At 54.1% G+C, this 20,225-nt stretch overlaps 5 protein-coding genes across 5 annotated transcripts; 3 read left to right on the plus strand and 2 right to left on the minus strand.

The window, feature by feature from the left end:
- Positions 1–1,766: 1,766 nt before the first annotated feature.
- On the plus strand, positions 1,767–6,576 carry DNF3-1 (putative phospholipid-transporting ATPase DNF3; the record flags this gene model as incomplete). The annotated part of the gene is made up of 2 exons (XM_032020757.1): positions 1,767–5,866; positions 5,916–6,576. 2 exons carry the CDS (start codon positions 1,767–1,769, stop codon positions 6,574–6,576), a joined length of 4,761 nt encoding a protein of 1,586 aa, XP_031882305.1.
- Positions 6,577–7,058: 482 nt separating this feature from the next.
- CGGC5_v003218 (Dynein heavy chain-like protein) lies at positions 7,059–7,763 on the minus strand (the record flags this gene model as incomplete). Its single annotated transcript, XM_032020758.1, has 2 exons — positions 7,059–7,515; positions 7,618–7,763. 2 exons carry the CDS (start codon positions 7,761–7,763, stop codon positions 7,059–7,061), a joined length of 603 nt encoding a protein of 200 aa, XP_031882307.1.
- Positions 7,764–8,752: 989 nt separating this feature from the next.
- Positions 8,753–12,992, plus strand: candA-C (Cullin-associated NEDD8-dissociated protein 1, C-terminal part; the record flags this gene model as incomplete). Its single annotated transcript, XM_032020759.1, has 4 exons — positions 8,753–8,994; positions 9,063–12,090; positions 12,139–12,477; positions 12,525–12,992. The coding sequence occupies 4 exons, from the start codon at positions 8,753–8,755 to the stop codon at positions 12,990–12,992; spliced, it is 4,077 nt and encodes a 1,358-aa protein (XP_031882306.1).
- Positions 12,993–13,686: 694 nt separating this feature from the next.
- On the plus strand, positions 13,687–14,802 carry CGGC5_v003220 (Zinc-type alcohol dehydrogenase-like protein; the record flags this gene model as incomplete). Its single annotated transcript, XM_032020760.1, has 1 exon — positions 13,687–14,802. One exon carries the CDS (start codon positions 13,687–13,689, stop codon positions 14,800–14,802), a length of 1,116 nt encoding a protein of 371 aa, XP_031882304.1.
- A 246-nt stretch (positions 14,803–15,048) lies between these two features.
- CGGC5_v003221 (ADIPOR-like receptor) lies at positions 15,049–16,557 on the minus strand (the record flags this gene model as incomplete). The annotated part of the gene is made up of 9 exons (XM_066151097.1): positions 15,049–15,163; positions 15,210–15,229; positions 15,293–15,361; positions 15,417–15,813; positions 15,901–16,066; positions 16,125–16,186; positions 16,245–16,277; positions 16,334–16,346; positions 16,401–16,557. 9 exons carry the CDS (start codon positions 16,555–16,557, stop codon positions 15,049–15,051), a joined length of 1,032 nt encoding a protein of 343 aa, XP_066009471.1.
- Positions 16,558–20,225: the final 3,668 nt, after the last annotated feature.

A 20,225-nucleotide genomic window follows, 5' to 3' on the forward strand; every position in this document is an offset into this window, starting at 1 on the left:
AGAGCACGCGCCCACAGATGGGCTGTCGTCTTCTAGCGGGCGGGATGCAGGACGGTTTGGCGCCTTTTCCAATGAGGCGGTCTGTATCCTCGAAATAAGTCTTCCTGCGACCTCGATGGAGTCAATGCTAAAAGAGACAAGATGCCGTGTTTGCTGGCGTTTCGATGGCGTTTCGAAACATGACCCAAGAAAGTGTGCTGAGCCAAGACAATGTGCGTCTAATGAATGAGTGGGTGATTTTGGCGGGTTCGATGGTGTTCTTCTTGGCGAGTCCAAGGGTACAATGCCATTGACAGCTGGGACAGTGGACGGGTGCCGCGGGCGTTCAAGTACCGCGTCGTGGCACCTGCGTTTTTTTCGGGCGTCTTGTCCTCTTTCTGCAGGCAGTTTGCAGTTGGCACTTGCCCTTTTCCTTCACCAATGACGTCGGGCCCTCTGGTTTTGCGGGGGCAGACCGAAGAAAGTGTGCTGCCACCAGCTCGAAAAAAGGCAAGGCTCCCCCCCTTCCTGTTGTTGGGTCTTTCCCCGGTGCGTCTCTCTCCTGCTCGCTTCCACCCTACCGTACCTTAGCAAGGCTTCCTTCCGTGGGACTTCAGACCAACCAACCAATCCATCATCGAAGAGGTCCTCCTCCTTCGTCCATCCATCAGCATCAGCAGTGCAATCAATGTCTTGGTATTCCCGTCGGGCAATGGTGGCAGTGGCAGTGCAGAAACGTGCCAAGACGCGCCAGAGACACGCTCTCTCCCTGACCTCATGATTGGGGGGGCCCTCCAGGTCGATGCCGACGCCATCCACGAGTGGTCTCCACGGCCACTTACTGGCCCCCGTCGTGACTTTTCGCCAAGACGACTCCAAGAGCGAACGCCGCTCCTGCTGTTGCGCGTTGCTGGCGGCGCAGCTGCTGTACGCGGCAACCTTCTTTGCGCTTCTTAGGAAACAACTTGTGTGTTTCGCCTGTCTTATGGCTGTCGTGTGTCTTGTCTGTATCTGCTCGCGTATCTCACTCTCTGCTGCCATCTTTCCGCCCAGATCAGATCGACGCAAGGCTCTGTCCATTTGTCGGGTTGGCGGAGTCGCTCTTCTTTCCCGCCCGGCGCTTCCTTCGACGTCCGTCCTTTTTGGGAATCCAACGCCGCCCGACTTCTTGTGACCAATTTTCTCTCGACTTCTCCCTTTCTCATCTCCTTTTCGCACTTGTTTTTCACGTATTCATTCCAGCATTACCACGGGTGTTCCATTCACTATTCGCCTTGTATCGTTAACCCCGGCGTCACCTAATCGCTGGGCCGAAAAACTTCAGTTCCCTTCCGCCAGCACCCGTGACGTCGAAATCGCTGATCTGACATCTCTTTGACGCCCACCGCGACGGTTTCAGCCCTGCGAACCCAGCATTTCAATCTGTATCCGTATCCCCGGCTGCTTGCACTGACCACGACATTGGCGTTCCCTCGCGTCGCAGTTCGAAGCCACGCCAGATTTAGCAAGGAACGCGCCACAATCCTGGGTCGAGACCAATGAAGACTACCACGCGCGAGCCACTGTGGTGAATCCGGCCCGCCAGCAAGGGGAACCGTCTGGAACAAGCGTCATTCTGCCGTCTGTCTAGTCGTCAAGCTAGCTGTTCTTGCTAGCCTCTCTGCGACTAACCCCGTCTGCGCCAGGCACTTTCCATCTGCAGCGTCTGCGGTTTTGGAGGAGAAATCTGGGCCTGGACTGGCCAACACAGCCTAGACAGAAACCGACCAAGCCTCGCCCCTTCAAGAATGGATAGCCGGGCCCCGGGTGACGCCTCTTCCTCTGCTGCTCCCCAGCATGAAGACCCCGACGACCCCGCCTCGAGTCCTCATCTGCCGTCCGCAACGTCTGCAGCAACCTTCGACACTGCTGATGACATCCCGGCGCCCTCAGCGAGTCCCGCGCCAACTCGCGCTGCTCAGAGAATACAGCCGAGACGAGCCATCACCGATCCCATGGGCAGTAAGGGCACCCTCGACGGCGGCCACGTCCGCTTCTCGGATGATGTGCCGCGTGAATCCATGCGTAGCTTCGACCCGGCGGACTCGCATCCCAATCCAAGCAGTCGTCATGGTCTTTACACGATCCCGTCAAGAGGAGACTTGGAAAGCCACATCTTGCCAGAGCCGTCGACGTCGCGCGCCCACCCGAGCAGTGACCAGAGCTCTGTGCAACATTCAGAAGAGCTCAAGTATCCCATTTATCGACCAGAGCCAGGGAAGCGCGCAAAGTGGCTTGTTGCGAAGGAGACGCTGCCTGAGCAGCTGAAGAAGGCGTACAATGTGTATGTCGTGCAGGGCTTGTTGCGCCAGAAGCCGCTTCCACCGAGCGCAGATGGCAGGCATGTTCCTCTGAACACGGCGAGAAAACGAGACGAGGCTCTCATCGATGAGCGCACTAGGAAACCGTACATCAACAACTTCATTCGATCCAGTCGCTACACGATATTGAGCTTCTTGCCGAAGCAGCTTTTTTCACAGTTTAGCAAGATGGGCAACTTCTACTTCCTGGTCGTCGGTATTATTCAAGCAATCCCCGGCTTGAGCACCACAGGACGATGGACAACGATAGGGCCCCTTCTCGCCTTTGTTTCCCTGTCGATGGCGAAAGAGGGCTATGACGACTACCGGCGATATCTGCTTGCAAAGACTGAAAATTTGAGTCGAACGCTGGTTCTGGGAGAAAGATCTAAGAAAGCAACTGCCAGCATGAAGAGGCACAGCAAGGCAGAGGATGCAGAGGCGTCGCTCAAAAAGAACTCGGATAATGGTTGGACTGAAACCGAATGGCAGGATCTCAAGGTCGGCGATGTCATCAAGCTCGGACGAGACGATGATGTTCCTGCTGACGTTGTGCTGTTGAGCGCGTCCGGGCCCAACAGCACGGCATACATCGAAACGATGGCTTTGGACGGAGAGACAAATCTCAAGGCGAAAAGAGCGTCTCCACTTCTTGCAGAGAGCTGTTCAACTGTGGAAGGGATCGAGTCATGTGAGGCCATGATTGTTTCCGAGGACCCCAACCTCGACCTTTACAGATATGATGGTCGCGTGACCGTCAAAGAGGAGACGCTGCCTCTGTCGCTGGACAACGTCATCTACCGTGGATCGACTGTGCGTAACACGACCGAGGCGATTGGGCTCGTCATCAATTCCGGCGAAGAGTGCAAAATCAGAATGAACGCCCACAAGCATGTTCGAACCAAGGCGCCAGCAATGCAGCGAGTACTGAACAGAATCGTGATTTGGCTCATTTTTGTGCTTCTCTGCCTGAGTAGCGGTCTTACTCTTGGCTACAGCCTCTGGAAAGACGAGACGGAAAGGAAATCGTGGTATTTCCATGGAGACACGTTGACGCTTAGGAAGATCTTCATTGCCTATGTTCTCATGTTTAACACACTGATTCCACTATCACTCTACATCAGCTTGGAGATCATCAAGATCATCCAATTCTACATGATGGGAGATGTCGAGATGTACGACCCCGTTACCAACACACCAATGGTTGTGAATACGACGACGATTCTCGAGGATCTTGGTCAAGTAAATTACGTCTTCTCAGACAAGACCGGTACCTTGACAGAAAACATCATGCGTTTCCGCAAAATGAGTGTCGCTGGCACCGCCTGGTTGCACGACATGGATATCGAGAGAGACGAGCAGGCCAAGCAAAAGTTGATCGAGTCGGCTCGCAAGAAGCGAAAAGGCAAGGGCAAAGACAGGAAGAAGGCCGCCGATCAACCCGACGACGGCGCGTCGCAGCCCTTATCAGCTAGAGGCCGGCCCTCTGTCAGCTCATTTGCGCGCGGGAGATCTATCAGCAGGGCTCCAGAGGCAGATCCTGAGCTCAAGACTGAGGATCTGCTGGAGTACTTACGACGAAAGCCAGACACTGCTTTTTCGAAAAAGGCAAAGCAGTTCCTTCTTTGCATCGCCCTCTGCCACACTTGTCTCCCCGAGACCTCGGACAACGGCGAAATCGAGTACCAGGCTGCTTCTCCAGACGAGCTCGCGCTTGTAGAAGCTGCGCGCGACCTGGGGTACATCGTCATTGATCGGCCGGCGCAGTCGATTCATCTCCAATTGCCAGATGCCAATGGGTCGATTGTCAAAGAGACGTACCAGGTTCTCGACGTGATTGAGTTCAGCAGTCAGCGAAAGAGGATGTCAATCATCATCCGCATGCCAGATGGCAGAGTCTGCGTGTTCTGCAAAGGCGCCGATAACGTCATTTTGCCTCGTCTAAAGCTGAGCGGGCTAGCCAGTCAAAAGGCGGATGCCGTGCAGCGGAGAGCCTCGATCCGAAGGAGTGTTGAGAAGGAAAAGGCTCACCAGCGCATGAGCAATGGCGGTACGCCCCGCAGCAGCATGATGCTTGCACGAACGTCCGTGTCGGGTCGTCGCAGTCTAGCGATGAGGCGTGAAAGTCTGAGAAACTCTGGAGATTTACACCGACGAGGAAGCGCCGTTACTGACGACACCGAAATGTGGTCTCCGCAAAGAGTTTCACACGATGTCCTGTCGCCGATGAGTCCTCAGGAAATTTGGCCCTCTCCACGGCCCAGCATGGCCATGAGCGAAAGTGAGATTGATGAGTTCATTGATGAGTCAGTCGCGCTTAATGAGGGCGCAGTCTTTGAGAGGTGTTTCCAACATATGAACGACTTCGCATCGGATGGTCTGCGAACTCTGCTCTACGGATACCGTTACATCCCAGAAGACGATTACATCTCGTGGAAGAAGCTCTACCAGGATGCTACAACTAGCCTAGACAACAGGCAAGAGAAGATTGAAGCCGCTGGTGAGCTGATTGAAGACAAATTCGATCTCGCTGGTGCAACAGCCATCGAAGATCGCCTGCAAGAAGGTGTACCCGAAACCATAGAAAAGCTTCGTCGAGCCGAGATCAAAGTCTGGATGCTCACTGGAGACAAGCGAGAGACCGCCATCAACATCGGACACTCCGCCGGTCTCTGCAAGCCCTTCTCAGAAGTCTTCATCCTGGACGCTTCAATGGACAATCTCCAGGACTCCATCCTATCCACTCTCGGTGAGGTCTCTAGAGGTATGCTTCCTCACACGGTCGTGGTTGTCGACGGTCAGACCTTGGGCACCATCGAGGACGATGAGGACCTGAGTTTCCTCTTTTTCGACCTAGCGGTCAGAGTTGATTCCGTCATTTGTTGCCGTGCCTCCCCATCTCAGAAAGCTTCCCTTGTCAAGCGTATTCGCCGACAAGTACCGCATTCTCTGACCTTGGCTATTGGAGACGGCGCAAACGACATCGGTATGATCCAAGCCTCCCATGTCGGCATCGGTATTTCTGGCCGCGAGGGTCTGCAGGCCGCCCGCATCTCAGACTACGCCATCGCTCAATTCCGTTTCTTGCAACGCCTTCTTTTCGTCCACGGTCGTTGGAACTATCTGCGAACTGGCAAATACATACTGGCCACCTTTTGGAAGGAGATAGTGTTTTTCCTCCCACAAGCCTACTTCCAACGTTACAACGGACACAGTGGAACCTCTTTGTACGAACCTACGAGCTTGGCAGTGTTCAATACGCTTTTTACTTCCCTCGCAGTCATCCTTCTGGGTGGTTTAGAAAAGGATTTGCAAGCGAAGACGCTTCTGGAGTATCCTGAGCTTTACACCTACGGCCATAGAAACAGCGCCTTCAACGTCAGGCTTTACATCGGATGGACGATCATGGGCTTGATTGAATCCGCAATCATCTACTGGGTGATGTTTGCGGTGTACGAAAAGTTGCCTTTCGATCTGAACACCGGCCTCTACGCCATGGGAACTGTACCGTTCACCGTCTGCGTAGTGTTCATCAACATCAAGCTGCTGTAAGTATTGACCCTATATCCAGGGGTGTACTCATGCTAATTAGTAAAGGATCCTTGAAATGGAGAACAAGACCCTGATAATTCTGGCTGGCTTTCTGCTCTCGGTTGGCGGCTGGTTTCTGTGGTGTATCCTCTTGTCCGTTATCTACAAAGGTCGGACTGGGATTTACTTTTTGCACAGAGAATTTCTCGACAACTTCGGCAATACGCTCAACTTCTGGGCGGTGCTCTTCATCATCCTTTCAGCAGTCATCGTGTTTGAATTGCTTTTCAATGCTATACGACGCGTCTACTTTCCACAAGATGTGGACTTCATGCAGCGCCTTGAGAGGGATGGTAGGAAAGGGAAAGGTGGGGTGGAAACAGAGGATGAAGCAACAATTCTGGAAGCCATCGGGCACAAGCATGCCTCGGGCGATGGCCAGGGCGGCCACACCAACACAGAAGGTGTGCCTAGGAAGAGCCACCACTCTGGCCGGCCATCACATCACACGATCCGCATGTCGCGCAAGTCAAGAGACGAGACCGCAGCACGGGCTTTCACACCCCCTATTGAAGAAACTAGCGGTAGTTTGGAGCAGGTGGCAAGTGGATCTAGGCAGTCGAAAAAACCAGTGCTCTCTGTTGCGACAAAGTGGCTAGGTAACACAAAAGGCGGTCGTTCTGCTAGCCCCATTGAGCTGCGGTCAACCGGGCATAAGCAAGCATGAAAGACGAAGGGACGCTCAGGACAACAATAGCATTATGTCTTTCATGACAAAAGGATCAGGTTACAGCATAGTGTTACCGGCATGGAGCAGGTGGTGCATACGATGAAGGGGCCCGTCTTTGGAAAGCCAACACCAATGGCCTGGAACAGTCCTTTTCACATTTTGATACCACAAACATGTTGACTAGAAATCAGCATACGGCGTTTGAGCATCATTTTTCAGGCATACAATAAACAGTAGAAACATTACTGATTCAAGAATTGTGGATGCTCCATTTTGTGACAGTTGACGAAATGCTTGTAGAGCTACCCAGTAAATTATGGATTAGGACAATAACGAAAAGAGTATGTACATGATCCTGGGTCTCGTGTGAAGTTCTATCCGTATCCAGCCATGCTCATGAATCCGATCCTCGTCAGTCATGAGTGCTGGTGGCGCAAGGTTGGGGCGTCAGTGGGATATCAAGTAGGGAAGGGGAGTATCTAGTTTTCCTCCTTCTTCTCCTCCTCAGACTTGTCCTCAGACTTGTCCTCAGACTTGCTCTCCTCCTGCTTCTTGTCTTCGTCGTCCTTCTTCTCATCCTTAGGCTCTTCGGACTTCTTGTCCTCCTTGGACTCATCCTTCTTTTCGTCCTTGGACTCCTCGGCCTTGTCGTCAGACTTGTCCTCGGACTTGGACTCCTGCTTAGGCTGCTCGTCGGCCTTTTCGTCCTTCTTCTCCTCGGTCTTCTCCTCGGTCTTCTCCTCGGTCTTCTCCTCCTTGGGTTCCTCGGACTTCTCCTCGGGCTTGGACTCCTCGACCTCCTCCTTGGCGGGTGCCTCCTCGTGCTTCTCCTCGTGGGCGGCTTCGTGGCCGTGGCCGTGAGCGTCGGACTTCTTCTCGCCCCAGGGGAGGATTACGGCGAGACCGGCGACGGTAATGAGTGCTGAGCCGAGGGCGCTGGGTGGGACATTGTCAGCGATCGTTCAGTCAGAGGCATGAGCATTGGAGTTGCCGAGCGGTAGGAAGCCCGTCCGAACTCCAATTGGCCAATGAACTTACAGAGGGAGCTCGCTCTGGGGCTTCGCGGCGCCATGCTGGCTCGCGTAGGTCCTCTGCGCGAACTGAGGGCGGAACTGGGGACGGACTGTCCGGCGCGCCGAAAGTCGGAGGGCGGAACGGAGGGAAGCGGCTCTGGAGAAAGACATTGTTGGCTTTTTTTGTTTTCTTGTAATTGAATGACAAAATTAAGATAAAGACACAGTATAGTACAGAGGAGCGTTTGAGCAACCCAATTGAGTCGTTTTTCTCTTCAGACGTGGCTTTTTCGTGAAGTACCGGAGAGAGGGAAGGGAAAAAAAAGGATCTCGGGTGGCTTAGGAAAAAAAAGAAACACCAAGAATCCAAGGGGTGATTCGGCAAAGGTACCTGCTGTGCTACAAACGGAAGTGTTTCCCACTTCACAGGCTGCCCGGCTGCCGTCCGAAGTTTAGAGCTCGGAGCTGCGAGCTGCAGAGCAGCCAAAAGCACTGGCGCCAACAGCTGGGGGTGGAACCGGGGACGAGCTTCTACGGGGGCCTGTAGCAGAAAAGGCCCTTCATTGGCTGGCGAAAGAGCTGGATGGTTCCAGCGTGCCGGGGCGAATGGCTCCCCACAGCTTCTGTGGTGACGACATTGCTGGGCCTGCACGGACTGTTTCCCGATGGAATGCGATGTTCTGGCTGTCTGGACTTATGTAATCTCGGCAATGGATTTAGCTTTAGTCCGAGGATCTCGAATTGAAGGCACTGGACCTATCCCCTCGCACGGCCGCTGAGTGGAGGCAACTGCGGGCAGTCACAAAGGGTGGGGGTCCACTTTCGCGGGGCAAGACCTGGAACGTCCTGGGAGCAGCACCTCTTAGGTCCCCGACAACGCCTTCCTGCCTAGAGCTGCCAACCCCACCAACAACCTACCTCTCTTCACGAGGGTCTCTTGTTGTCGTTTATCATAAAACACAACAAACCAATCTCTCTACGGCATCATCTTCTAGTCTATTTCCAACCTATTGCAGACTACGCGGGCCGGTCACTCTTTCCCTACTCTCTGCATGGTCAGAGCCACCGCTTCCCGCTAACACGCCATCTGCCGCCTCTCAACCTCTCCGTCTTCCTTAACCCATTTTTCCCCCGATCAAAGCATCAATCAACCCGTCAAGATGGCTTCCTCGAGCGTGCCCGCGAACCCGACGCCTCAGACCGTGATTGGTCTCGTCCAGAAGCTCGGCGACGCTGACCCGGACTTCCGCTTCATGTCCCTCAACGATCTGCTCCAGGTCCTCGCAAACGGAAAGCCCGACTTCCTCCACCATGACTATAACGTAGCCGCGCGCACAGTCGACAGTATCATCAAGACCCTGGACGACCAGAATGGAGAGGTGCAAAACTTGGCCATCAAGTGGTGCGTGAATCCCTCCTGCCCCCTTCTGAACCGCAAGAAGCACTCGCTAACAGATGGGTAACCAACAGCCTCGGCCCCCTCGTCACAAAAGTACCGACCCCGATCATCGCGCCCATGATCGAGAAGCTTTCGGCGATAAAGCTTAAGAACTCCGTCGACAACGCCGTCCCGTCCCTCGCGCTGCGCGCCGTCATCATGGCCCTGCCGAAACCCACACCCGGCCTGCCCCCGTCCAAAGAGGTCCAGGAGTCCTACGTCGCCGTGAGCCGGGTGCTGATCCCGCGTTTGCTGGGTCCCGGAGGCAAGGTCCAGCCGCAGTCTGGCTCCAATAACATCCAGCTCCCGCCTGTGCCGCCGGGCCTGTTGAAGGTCGACAAGAACCTCAGCGCGGAATCAGTCGACATTCTCATCGAGGTCGTCAGGTGTTTTGGAGTCATGCTCTCCCCGCTTGAGGTTGAGGCGATGCAGGACGCGGTCATCAGCTTGCTGGAGAATGACAAGACATCTTCTGTCGTTAAGAAGAGGGCCGTCGTGGCGATTTCTATCCTGGCGGTCCACCTGTCGGACGACCTGCTGAACCAGATGGTCACGCGCATGGCTAACAACCTAGGCAAGCGTGATATCCCCGCGGTTACGCGCCGTCTCTACATCTCCATTACCGGCTCTATGGCGAGGTCGATCCCCGCACGATTCGGCACATATCTGAGCACCCTTGTGCCTTTCATCATGCAAGCTCTTAGCGAAGGCGAGCTGGAGCAGCACTTGGAGGAGATTAGCGACGGAGACGACGTCGGTCTGGACTTTAACGAGGTTCGCGAGTCTGCTTTGGTGGCACTGGAGGCTTTCCTCGCAGCATGCCCAACAGAAATGCGCCCCTTTACCGAAGACACTATCAAGGCGTGTCTCCGATATCTCAAGTACGACCCCAATAACGCTCAGATGGATGACGACGAGGACATGGAGGTCGATGAGGAGGAGGAAGAGGAAGACGCCGACGATGAGTTTGATGACGATGCCGGCTTTGATGACGATGACGACGCGAGCTGGAAGGTCCGTCGTTGCGCCGCAAAGGCTCTATACACTCTCATCTCGACCCGCGGAAGCGGCGATTTGCTCGAAAATGGCGTCCTTTACAGCCAGGCCGGCCCTACTCTCGTCAAGAGATTTGACGAGAGAGAAGAGAATGTTCGTCTGGAGGTCATTTCCTGTCTGTCCCTCCTCGTTCGCAAGACCGGCGAGGGCATCTATCCCACCGATTTGTCACTCGACGACCAAGAGCAAGAGGCCCCGAGCCTGATCCCTGTCAGCCGGAAGCGTAGGCGCCAGAGCAGCGGCGGTGGTTCCATGGCTGCTCATGTTGCGACTGGTCTCACATCACCCACTCTCGAGCGAATTCCTTCGACCGGCCCTCGCGCCGACTTGGCTCGCTTCACCCCTACGATCGTAAAGGCGTCCACAAAGTTGCTCAAGGGCAAGGTTATTCCCACTAAGCAGGCCATCATTAACCTCCTTGACGACATAATTACGGTGCAGCGCGGAGGTCTGTCTGACTACTTCAACGATGCCATTGGCCCCATCATCGAATCGATCAAGCCTACCGGAGCCTCTGCTCTCGCTTCCTCCTTGGCCGCTTCTGGTGGTAACGCGTCTGCCACTCCCAGCACACTACGTGTTGCGGCCCTGAAGCTTACCAGCGACATTGCCAAGACTCACTCTTCAAGTCTACTCCAGCCTTACCTGACCAAGATCGTTGCTGGTGTGGTGGCGGCCGCCAATGACCGCTTTTACAAGATTTCCAGCGAAGCCATTGGCACGATTGAAGAGCTGGTCAAGGCTATTACGCCCCCTCGTTCCAAGATGACGGCGCAGAAGTTCAAGGGCGAGCTGCAAAAGCTTTTCGACACGATCATGGATCGCATCACCGCAACCGATGCCGATGCCGAGGTCAAGCAACGGGGTATTCACGCTTTGGGCGTCCTGTTGTCGAGAACGTCTGGCGCGGATGGTGCTGGCTTGATTGCTGCCGACAAGCGTCAAGCCGCCCTCGCCGCTCTGCTCGATCGTCTCAAGAACGAGACCACTCGACTTGCAGCCGTCAGAGCCGTCGATAACGTCGCCGCCTTTAGCACCAGCAGCGGGCAACTCGAGACGGCTTGGATTCGCGAGGTGGCTCTGGAGCTCGCCGGCCAACTGCGTAAGGCGAACCGATCTTTGCGCGGCTCTAGCATCCAGGCTCTGAAGCACTTGATCGTGTCTCCCACGTCCAAGGGTCAGCTTGATGCAAACACCATCCAGGGCCTGGTCTCGGCACTGGTTCCTGTAATCAGCAATCACGATACCCACCTCCTGGCCCCCGCACTGCTTATTCTCGCAACTCTGGTCGAGGAGAACGCAGGCCTCGTTGTGAACCAATCCATGGTCGCAACTATCTGCACTCTTCTCAAGTCGAGTTACGCAAGCATCGTTCTGGATCAAATCTTGATCCTCGTCACCAAGGTTGGTGAGAGTGGCTCTGGCCAAGGTCTCATGCAGGGTATTCTCAAAGAAGTTAGTATCGAAGGAGACCCGGTCGTTGTTGGCAAGGTCATTGGTGCTCTTCTCGTAGCCAGCGGAAGCTCGGCTGGTGTCACGATTGATAGCTTCATTTCCGAGCTTCAGAGCAGCACGCAGAAGAGGGATGACGCTAGAATCAGTCTTGCCTTGGCAGTGCTTGGTGAAGCCGGTCTGCGACTAGGACCCAACTCTCCTCTCAAGCCGGATCTGTTCCTGAAGCAGTTCCATGAAGAGCCCGACAAGGTCTCTATCTCCGCCGCGGTAGCTCTTGGCCGTGCTGGTTCGGGCAACGTGTCCCAGTACCTCCCGGTCATCTTGGACACCATGCAGAAGGGTGGCAACACGCAGTACTTGCTGATTCAATCGATCAAGGAGATCTTGCAGCAAGTCACCGTTCTGTCCGCCGAGGTTTCCAAGTTCGCCGCGCCAATTTGGCAGCATCTGCTTTCGGCGTCTACTATCCCCGACAACCGCGTCGTCTGCGCGGAGTGTGTTGGCCGCTTGACCATTATTGATACCCAGACATTCATGCCCCAGCTCCAGGTAAGCGCCCAAGGTCACCTCTTGTAGCAATCTGCTAACAGCTTGTAGTCCCTTCTCAGAGATCAGAACCCCGACATCCGTGGCATGGCCGTGCAGGCTGTTCGATACACGCTGCCTGACAGTGACGACGCTTTCGACGCTATGCTCAAGAACGTCCTCGTTGACATGCTTCTCGTCATGCTTCAAGACACGGAGATGGACAACCGTCGCTTGGCCATGTCGACGTTGAACTCGGCAGCCCACAACAAGCCCGATCTCATTCTGCCCCACTTGGGCGAGCTGATGCCGTATGTGTTGTCCGAGTCGGTCATTAAGCCGCACTTGATTCGTGAGGTGATGATGGGTCCCTTCAAACATATGGTGGATGATGGCCTGGAAGTCCGCAAGGTATGTATTTCGTGCTTCTCATTGGATTACGCTAACTCGCTTTGCAGAGTGCCTACGAGACGTTGTACGCCCTCATGGAGACGGCATTCTCACGGATCAACAACATTGACTTCTACGACCGTGTTGTCGCTGGTCTTAAGGACGACAATGACATTCGCAGTCTTTGCAACCTGATGGTTTCCAAGCTCATCGTGCTTGACCCCGATGAGACGGCTCGTCGCCTCGATACGATTGCCGAGGCATACCGGGCGATCCTGTCGACCAAGTTGAAGGATGGTGCCGTCAAGCAGGACGTGGAGAAGCAAGAGGAGGCCAACAAGAGCGTCCTGCGTGTGACCCTCCTGCTCGGAGACAGGCACAAGAACAACAAGGCGGGCTCAGGCAATGCTGTGGCCAACGCCAACGCTGGAGGCGGAAGCCAGGTGTGGAATGCTTACTGGGAGTGGGTGAACAAGGAGTTCCAAGCGTCGCTTAGAAGTCTGCGCGAGGAAAGCAAGGAAGCCCGCGTGTTGTAAGCAGGGGATCTTTTGGCCGGGCTGAATACCTTCTGGCGTTAGTGAACATGGAGTAGCAGGAACTAGAACAAAGCATTACTCTATGATCGGGACTCGAGTTATCGGGAAACTATTCGTGCTGCTTCGTGAGAAAGCCATGAGCGACTGAAAAGATATCCGCGGTAACCCACCCATACCGTAAGGCTGCATCGCTGTCCGGAAGTCACTAATAACCGAGACAAATCGGCGAGATGTTGTGCAGCGTAACAAGCTGTGATCCGCGACATTCCGATAAGCCCCACGCAGGGCACCGTCATATTACACAAGTAAGGCTGATCGGGACAGATTTACCGTCTTCAATGGTGGCGTGGGTGCGCGATTCCTGTTGGGTGATGGTGTAAGCCACGGGCTTGGCGGGAAGTCATGCTTGAGCGTTATGCTGGGGCCGGCTTACGTCCATCTTCACGCGCGAGGGTTATGGTACTCGCAGGATGGAAAACTTATAAGACGAGCTGCTTCTAGGCAAATGGTTTGAATTTAGAATAGTAAGATATTTCAATTCGGTATTTTCTTTACCTTAATTGAGTGCAGCTCCTTACACAACAAATCTGAACTACTGAACGAACGACACCAAGGCAATCATCATTACTACACAATTTCAACTTACACCATCACCATCCTTCACAACACCACAACCACCAACAAAAAATCAGCCATGGCAACCTCCCGCGCCTGGACTTTCACAGCCCGCGGCGCCCCCCGCTCCGTCCTCTCCCTCACACCGCGCCCGGTTCCCACGCTCCCGCCCGCAGCCGCCGTCGTCTCAAAGTCCAAAGACAGCAGCGAGTGGCTCCTGATCAAGGTAGCCTACGCGGCTCTCAACCCAGGCGGGCACTTTTTTATGAGCATGATCCCCGCGGCCGCGAGGACGAAGACGGCCGTGCCGGAGATGGACCTGAGCGGCGTCGTGGCCGATGTCTGGACCCCTTCTGCTTCTTCATCTGCGGCGAAAGCGAGATTTCGCAAGGGAGACCGCGTCGCTGCGCTCATCCCCGTCTCGTTCGGTTGGGCCACGGGGACGGGCGCGCTGGCGGAGCACGTCGTCCTGCCCGCCAAGTACGCCGTCGCGGTGCCGCGGGGCGTGGGGCTGAAGGGCGCCGGGAGCGTGTTGACGGCGGGGTGCACCGCGCTCACCACGGTGCGGGCCGCGGGGCTGAAGAGGGGCGGCAGAGTGCTGGTCAACGGGGCCAGCGGCGGGGTGGGGAGTTTGGCGGTGCAGATGGCGAGAGACGCCGTCGGGCCGGGGGGTGTTGTGGTTGCGGTGTGTTCGGGGAGGAATGCCGAGATGGTCAGGGGGTTGGGGGCGGACGAGGTTGTGGATTACACCGCCTCCGGCAGGGTTTCTGATGTGTTGAGGGAGAGGTTCGGCGGGGAGAAGAGGTTTGACGGGGTTGTCGATTGTATCGGGGTGCAGGATGTGTACGCTTCCTGCGCGGCGTATGTGGTGCCCGGGGGCGTGTATGCGGCGGTTGGGATCAAGCCCGCGGCGCAGACGTGGGGGAGCTTTTTCAAGGCTGTGTGGACGATGCAGATGAATGCTGTGTGGCCTTTGGCGGGGTGGCTTGGGGGCGTGGGAAGGGTTTGGAAGGGGACGACGATGATGGATCCTGGGAGGACGTTGATGGAGGATGTTGTTGGTATGTTGGCGGATGGGAGGGTGAAGGCTGTGTTTGATAGGGAGGTTGCAATGGAGAACGTTGTGGAGGGATATGATGTTGTCGAGAGCGGAAGGGCTAGGGGGAAGGTTGTTGTCAAGGTTGGAGAGGAGTGAGCAGTTGTCAAGGATGGATGTGTTCGATGATTGTTTAGACGTATTACACATTGTTTATATCTGATCAGTTGGTCAACTTACTAGCTTGAATGAGAACCACTCTACCAAGCTCATTACCCCTTTTCTATGCACGCCCGCCACTCCTAGTACATTTCGAAGAAGCCTGTCAATCTCTGCCGCATGAGACATCGGTTTGAAGAGGATGTGGAATGAATCTGAGTGGTGAATCAGTGTGTTTAAATCGAATCAGCGGCTTCTTTCCCACGTGGCATCTTTTCCAACCTTGTCTTCCTCTGCCAGCGTCCCTCTGTGAAAGTAACCAAAGATGTCCTGGTCCGCCTCGGCATCAACACACCAGCCCCTGGTTATGTCTATAATCAAAAGCCACGACGACAGCCTTCGCGTACGCGAGCGCTGCGGCAAGAACCTGAAAGCAATTAGCATCTTTCCCCTCCAACTTACACACACTCCTTTCACATTCAAGGCTTACCATTACATGCATAATCTGATGACTGGCCCCAAACAGATCAAACGTCCTCGGGAACCACAACTCGGGAAACTGCCACTATCAGCGACCACACTCACTTTGTCAGGTGCAGGAAACGAATTCTAACCTTGGCCCAGTATACCAAGACCGCCAACGCATTACACCCAGCCGTCGCCAGTATCCACGGGCCACCGACCCGCGCCCACTCTACACCAGCCCCAAACACCAAAGCACCATGCCCGATCGGCAACACAAACGCCGCAGCGCCAAACGTGGCAAACAGCGCGGCGCGGTGGTGACCCAGATGCACGGCGCCCAGGTTCGGCCTCGTCGTCGCCGCGGCGCACAGAGCGGCAAGCGTGCCCGTCAGCAGGACGTAGGCATCGCGAGTGCGCGGCGAGCAGGGGAAGGTGTAGTGTGCCAGCGGCGCCGTGGAGCTCCACATCAGAGCCAGCACGCCGTGAAAGTCCGCTTTTATGCCGGCAAGGTAGTAGGGTTCGCTGTGAGACATGAAGGTATGGAAGCTTGAAGGGGAGATGTGTTCGTGTTAGTAATATGTGGTTAACTGTCAGGTGGACATGTGAGTCAGTCACTGGAAGGCTTTTACATACGCAGTTGAGAGAACGAAACAGACTGTAACACCTGATGCATAGATACTGCAGACAACGATATCTGAGGTGGAGGCGGTTGTCCATCTCGGGGAAATGGGATTGCCGAAGATGAGGAATGGAAGGGATATGAAGAGGATCGCCCCGATTATGTGTGAGTAGATGTTGACTGTCCGTTGGTTTAGTCTCAAAGTTGTCACTTGTTGTTGATCCCTGGGTTTTCTTACTCGTTTCATTGTGAACATATGTCCAGCTATGAAAGCACTCCCAGACTGAGAAGCATGCTGTTCTATGGTGGATGGTTAGTATCGCTCGAAGTTCCGGTCATGATACACACGCCAACTTACCGATAACCCGTCTTGATGTGTTCACTCCCACATCTCATACATCGTTAGCTGTCGCTTAAAGGAATGAGACAAACTCATCCTGAACTCACTGCTGCCATTCCGCTAGACAACTTGTCAGCAACTATACGCCCAAATCTCGTTGAGCAACAAACTCACGAAGCTCTTCCCATCTGAGCAGCGCGCTCGCTATCGTCTGCTTCTCCAGTGCCTCGGCCTGGCCGCCCCAACTCCGTAACCGCCTGCCGGCGCTCTCTCCACCAAAAGCCTTCTGCAGCCTCCGTCTCAAGGCAGATGTCGAAAGAAGGGCCGCCATTTCAGTTTGAGGGAGAGTTCTGCCCGTCAAAGTCGCCCAGGTCGACGTCCTTCAATCGTTCCTTACCCTGTCGACGAGAACGCAACGCAGCAATTGCGCAAAGTAATCGATCCGCAACTCACAGACGACCTAAAAGTCATCAACGGGATCCGAAGCGCTCAATTGTTTGCAAATATCTTGTGTCCATCAAGCGTAAATGACTATCGCGTCGACAAACATACTGCGCAACCAGAAATAAGAAGTCCCAACATGAACGACGTTCGTCACATTTACTCCTCACCTCAAAACCCAACAATCCCCGTGCTGTTTCCTCCATGTTCCCCCCTGCCGCCGCAGTCGCCGAACCAAATCCACAAACACGAAACCCGCCCCGGAAGCGCGCCGATCCGGTGTGTGTGTGGTCCCGCAGCATCGTCGCATCCGACCACCCGCTAAAAAATTGCGACGACGCTGATGCAGGCCCATGAATAATGCGCATGGCAGAACCAAGCGTGCTAAAAAAGAGAAATCAAATAGAAGAAGTCGGTTGGACAGAGCCTAAAATGCGCTAGTTGAGTTGGGTTGGGGCCAGCAGGTGGTCACTTGACGGAAGGGTGATGCGTGCAGGGAGGAACCCTGAGTTTTTGGAGAGACCGTTGTTTCTGAGGTTCAAGTCGATGTCGAAACGTTGCGGTGTGTAATGCTAAGACTTATGGGGATGTGTTGTTTGCTCAATAGCTTGTGCCATCCGCCTGGTGGGTTGGGTGATTTCTGAGGTCCGCCTTACGGATCGTGGAATTCCGAGGGAGGCATTTGAAAACAGCAATCGAATTAATACATCAGCCCTTCCTTGAGGAACTTGTATTGAAGCCGATAGTACTACAGAGCGTTCATCTTCTTGGCCAGTATTAAAGCCCAAGGTGAGCCAGCATAAGCAGAAATGCTCACCACGTACACTCTATAAAAGGAACGCTTCGTACCCAATCAGAATATCCGAAAGCAAATGACATCTTCCTACCATTCCATGATATCCTCACGAGGCCCGTTCCCTTTCTGAGCACACTTCTTCAACCATGTGAGGCCTGGAAGATTTCCCATGGCTTCTTATACTTTGAAATAAAAGAGTATTCAAGACGTATAGAACAGCAGCTTGGGACGCCCAAGGATGAGGCAAAGAGTCTGTCCTTTGCTGTTCCCCACTATCTCTGTGATTCAACTTAACCGGCGTTGACGATCTGGACAAGAAGATTTCTTCTGGCAAACACTGTTCTTCGAGAGCCTTGTAAATGTGTCATTAATGCCGAACAAGACATGCGGAAACACTGACTATCTTGTTGACCCAGACAGATGGGTCTGGGTTGTTGTGACGATGTAGCCAAATCCCCATCCGTCTTCCCCCATCCTCATGTATTAAAGGACCTTTAGTTGCTGCCATATGATTAAAAAAAAATCCCCAAGAGATCTGTTCACCTGTTCCCAAACTTACAACTCTGACACAACTGATGAGACTTGCAGACAAGAAGCGGTTGCAGTCTACAGCATGCCATTTCTTAATAGCATAGAAGGCGGTCTTCGCGAGGCCTGTCATTGTCCACCGTCTATTTACAATATTCCATGCAGGAATACATTCAAAATGCAGAGTCAAGAAAACAGACCTCTTGGTAACAACAGTAGCTATGGGCTCTTCTCAGACACCAACAACAGCCTCAAAGGTCTAAATGCTGTGTTCAAAGAAGCATATTCAAAAGTCGAGCTCAATTTTCTGTGCCCGTAAAAGAAAGACACACAGCGTCAATGACATCCCAAGCCCTATTTATAACTATTTATGTATAAGTATTCACCATAAGTCCCGCAGTCAAGCCAAGGCACGTATCTATTCGTGCCAGTCTTTACAGACCCAAGCAATCACCTCCACCTGTCACTGGAGGCTTCAAAGAAGAGCCTCAGAGTCAAGATCAAGTGCCCTCTCGCAAGGCTCGTCAGAAAGAAGTTCATGCGAACAAATCGTCATCCCTCTTAGTCGCCCACATCCACCACATATACTCAGGGAATACACAGCGAACAGCTCCTCGCTGTTTGACTTATGCACTACTACAAAAGCAATTAAAAGGCAAACTACTTGGCAGCAAGAAAACCACTACAATTCATAAGGCCCAAAGACAATCACGCCCCGCAAGATTTCGTCGTCAAGAGGCCCAAATCTGCCGCAAACTCCTACGTTTTAAAGGCGTGTGTATCACTGATCAGAGACTACATGAATAGAAGGATAAAAGTGCTAGTCCCAGGCAGATGCTATTTTCTAATCTAATCTATGGCAATTGCCCAGAGATTCCTCTCTATCAACCCTCTGAGCATTGACAGGATTCATCAGGCCGGACTACCACCCCATTACTCACAATTCACATGGACACCATCCGTGCAACTCTCTATTGTCTTACGCTGCCGTCCAGAGAGTATTGCCCTGAGCATTTGCAGTACTCGCGTGATATGCCTATCACACCCCAAGCCAGCGCTTATACGTCATAACCGTCATGCAGCCAGCTATCAAAAGCACGTAGAATGCAGTGTTAATCACCTACCTGGGTTAATGCCAAGACATCGTCACTACTCCAGTGATGATCAAGTCCGCCACGAGACCACCTTACCAGGCAATACTCCCAAACCAAAGGCGGATATCGATCACGTCCCGGCCAGACTCGCCTGGTCTTTGACGTCTAGTTTCAGAGGCATCCTTCTCTGTGTAACCTGGGCGCTGAGCATTTCAAATACCAGGGTACGGCACCCTTTTCTGTGCCCCCTAAAACCCATTTGCGGGAGACAACAGACAATGATAGGCGACCAAAAGCGGCCAGCCCCTTGGACATAAGCAACGGGAATACCAGGGCTTGCCCACGGCAACGAAAACACCCAAAACAAGGGGGACGCCGCGCCGTTGAGATTCCATGGCAGTGGTACACTTCTGCTTCCGGTAGGGCCCTGAAAGACGTTCAGGATCTTGATATCGACGCCTCCGTTCGGCTTGGCAAGCCTCTCATGTAAGAGGCTCAGGGTTGACTGCAATACGCAACTTGTAACGGTTGCAGATCAGATATGTCAAGCCACCAACAGCCAGAGACAGCTGGGCAGCAGTCTAGAAGACGACCTCGTGGACCATCTTTTGACTGCTGAGCGTAGGCGTTTGCCAGATATGGAAGAGCTCGCCCCTAGGCGCATGGCCAACGGCATTACCGGAGCAGTGACGACGCTCCCAGACTTCTGGAACAGCACCATAAGCCATTGTAACGCTCGACTTCGTCGTCCAGCCCTGTAAGGTGGTCAGCAGCGTGAGCGGGAAAACCTCACCCGCTGACACAAAGCAGGGGTCGGCCGCCGCGAAGGGATCTCAGCCCGGATGCGTGATGAGACAAAGAAATACTCTTATCAGATCCTTATATCATCTCGAGCAACGCTGACCGGCTCTGACTATCAACAACTCGGAAGATGCCCCGGGTCTAGCAACGCCCTGAAGACATTTCCCTGATCTCAAGGCGGCCGCCGACCGCCTCTTCATCTGAGAATCGGCTCGACGGGACCCAGGCCGGGCTCAGACCGTGTATTGTGGATTCGAGCGCTGCCGAAGTCGCCCGCCTGACTCGCCATCGGGCCGGGCCAGTTGGCGAGCGACTCAAGAGGCCGGAAGCAGAGAGGGG

This window comes from Colletotrichum fructicola (genome assembly GCF_000319635.2).
Source record: "Colletotrichum fructicola Nara gc5 chromosome Unknown KSG_Nara_v1_contig02, whole genome shotgun sequence".
Taxonomy (NCBI): domain Eukaryota; kingdom Fungi; phylum Ascomycota; class Sordariomycetes; order Glomerellales; family Glomerellaceae; genus Colletotrichum; species Colletotrichum fructicola.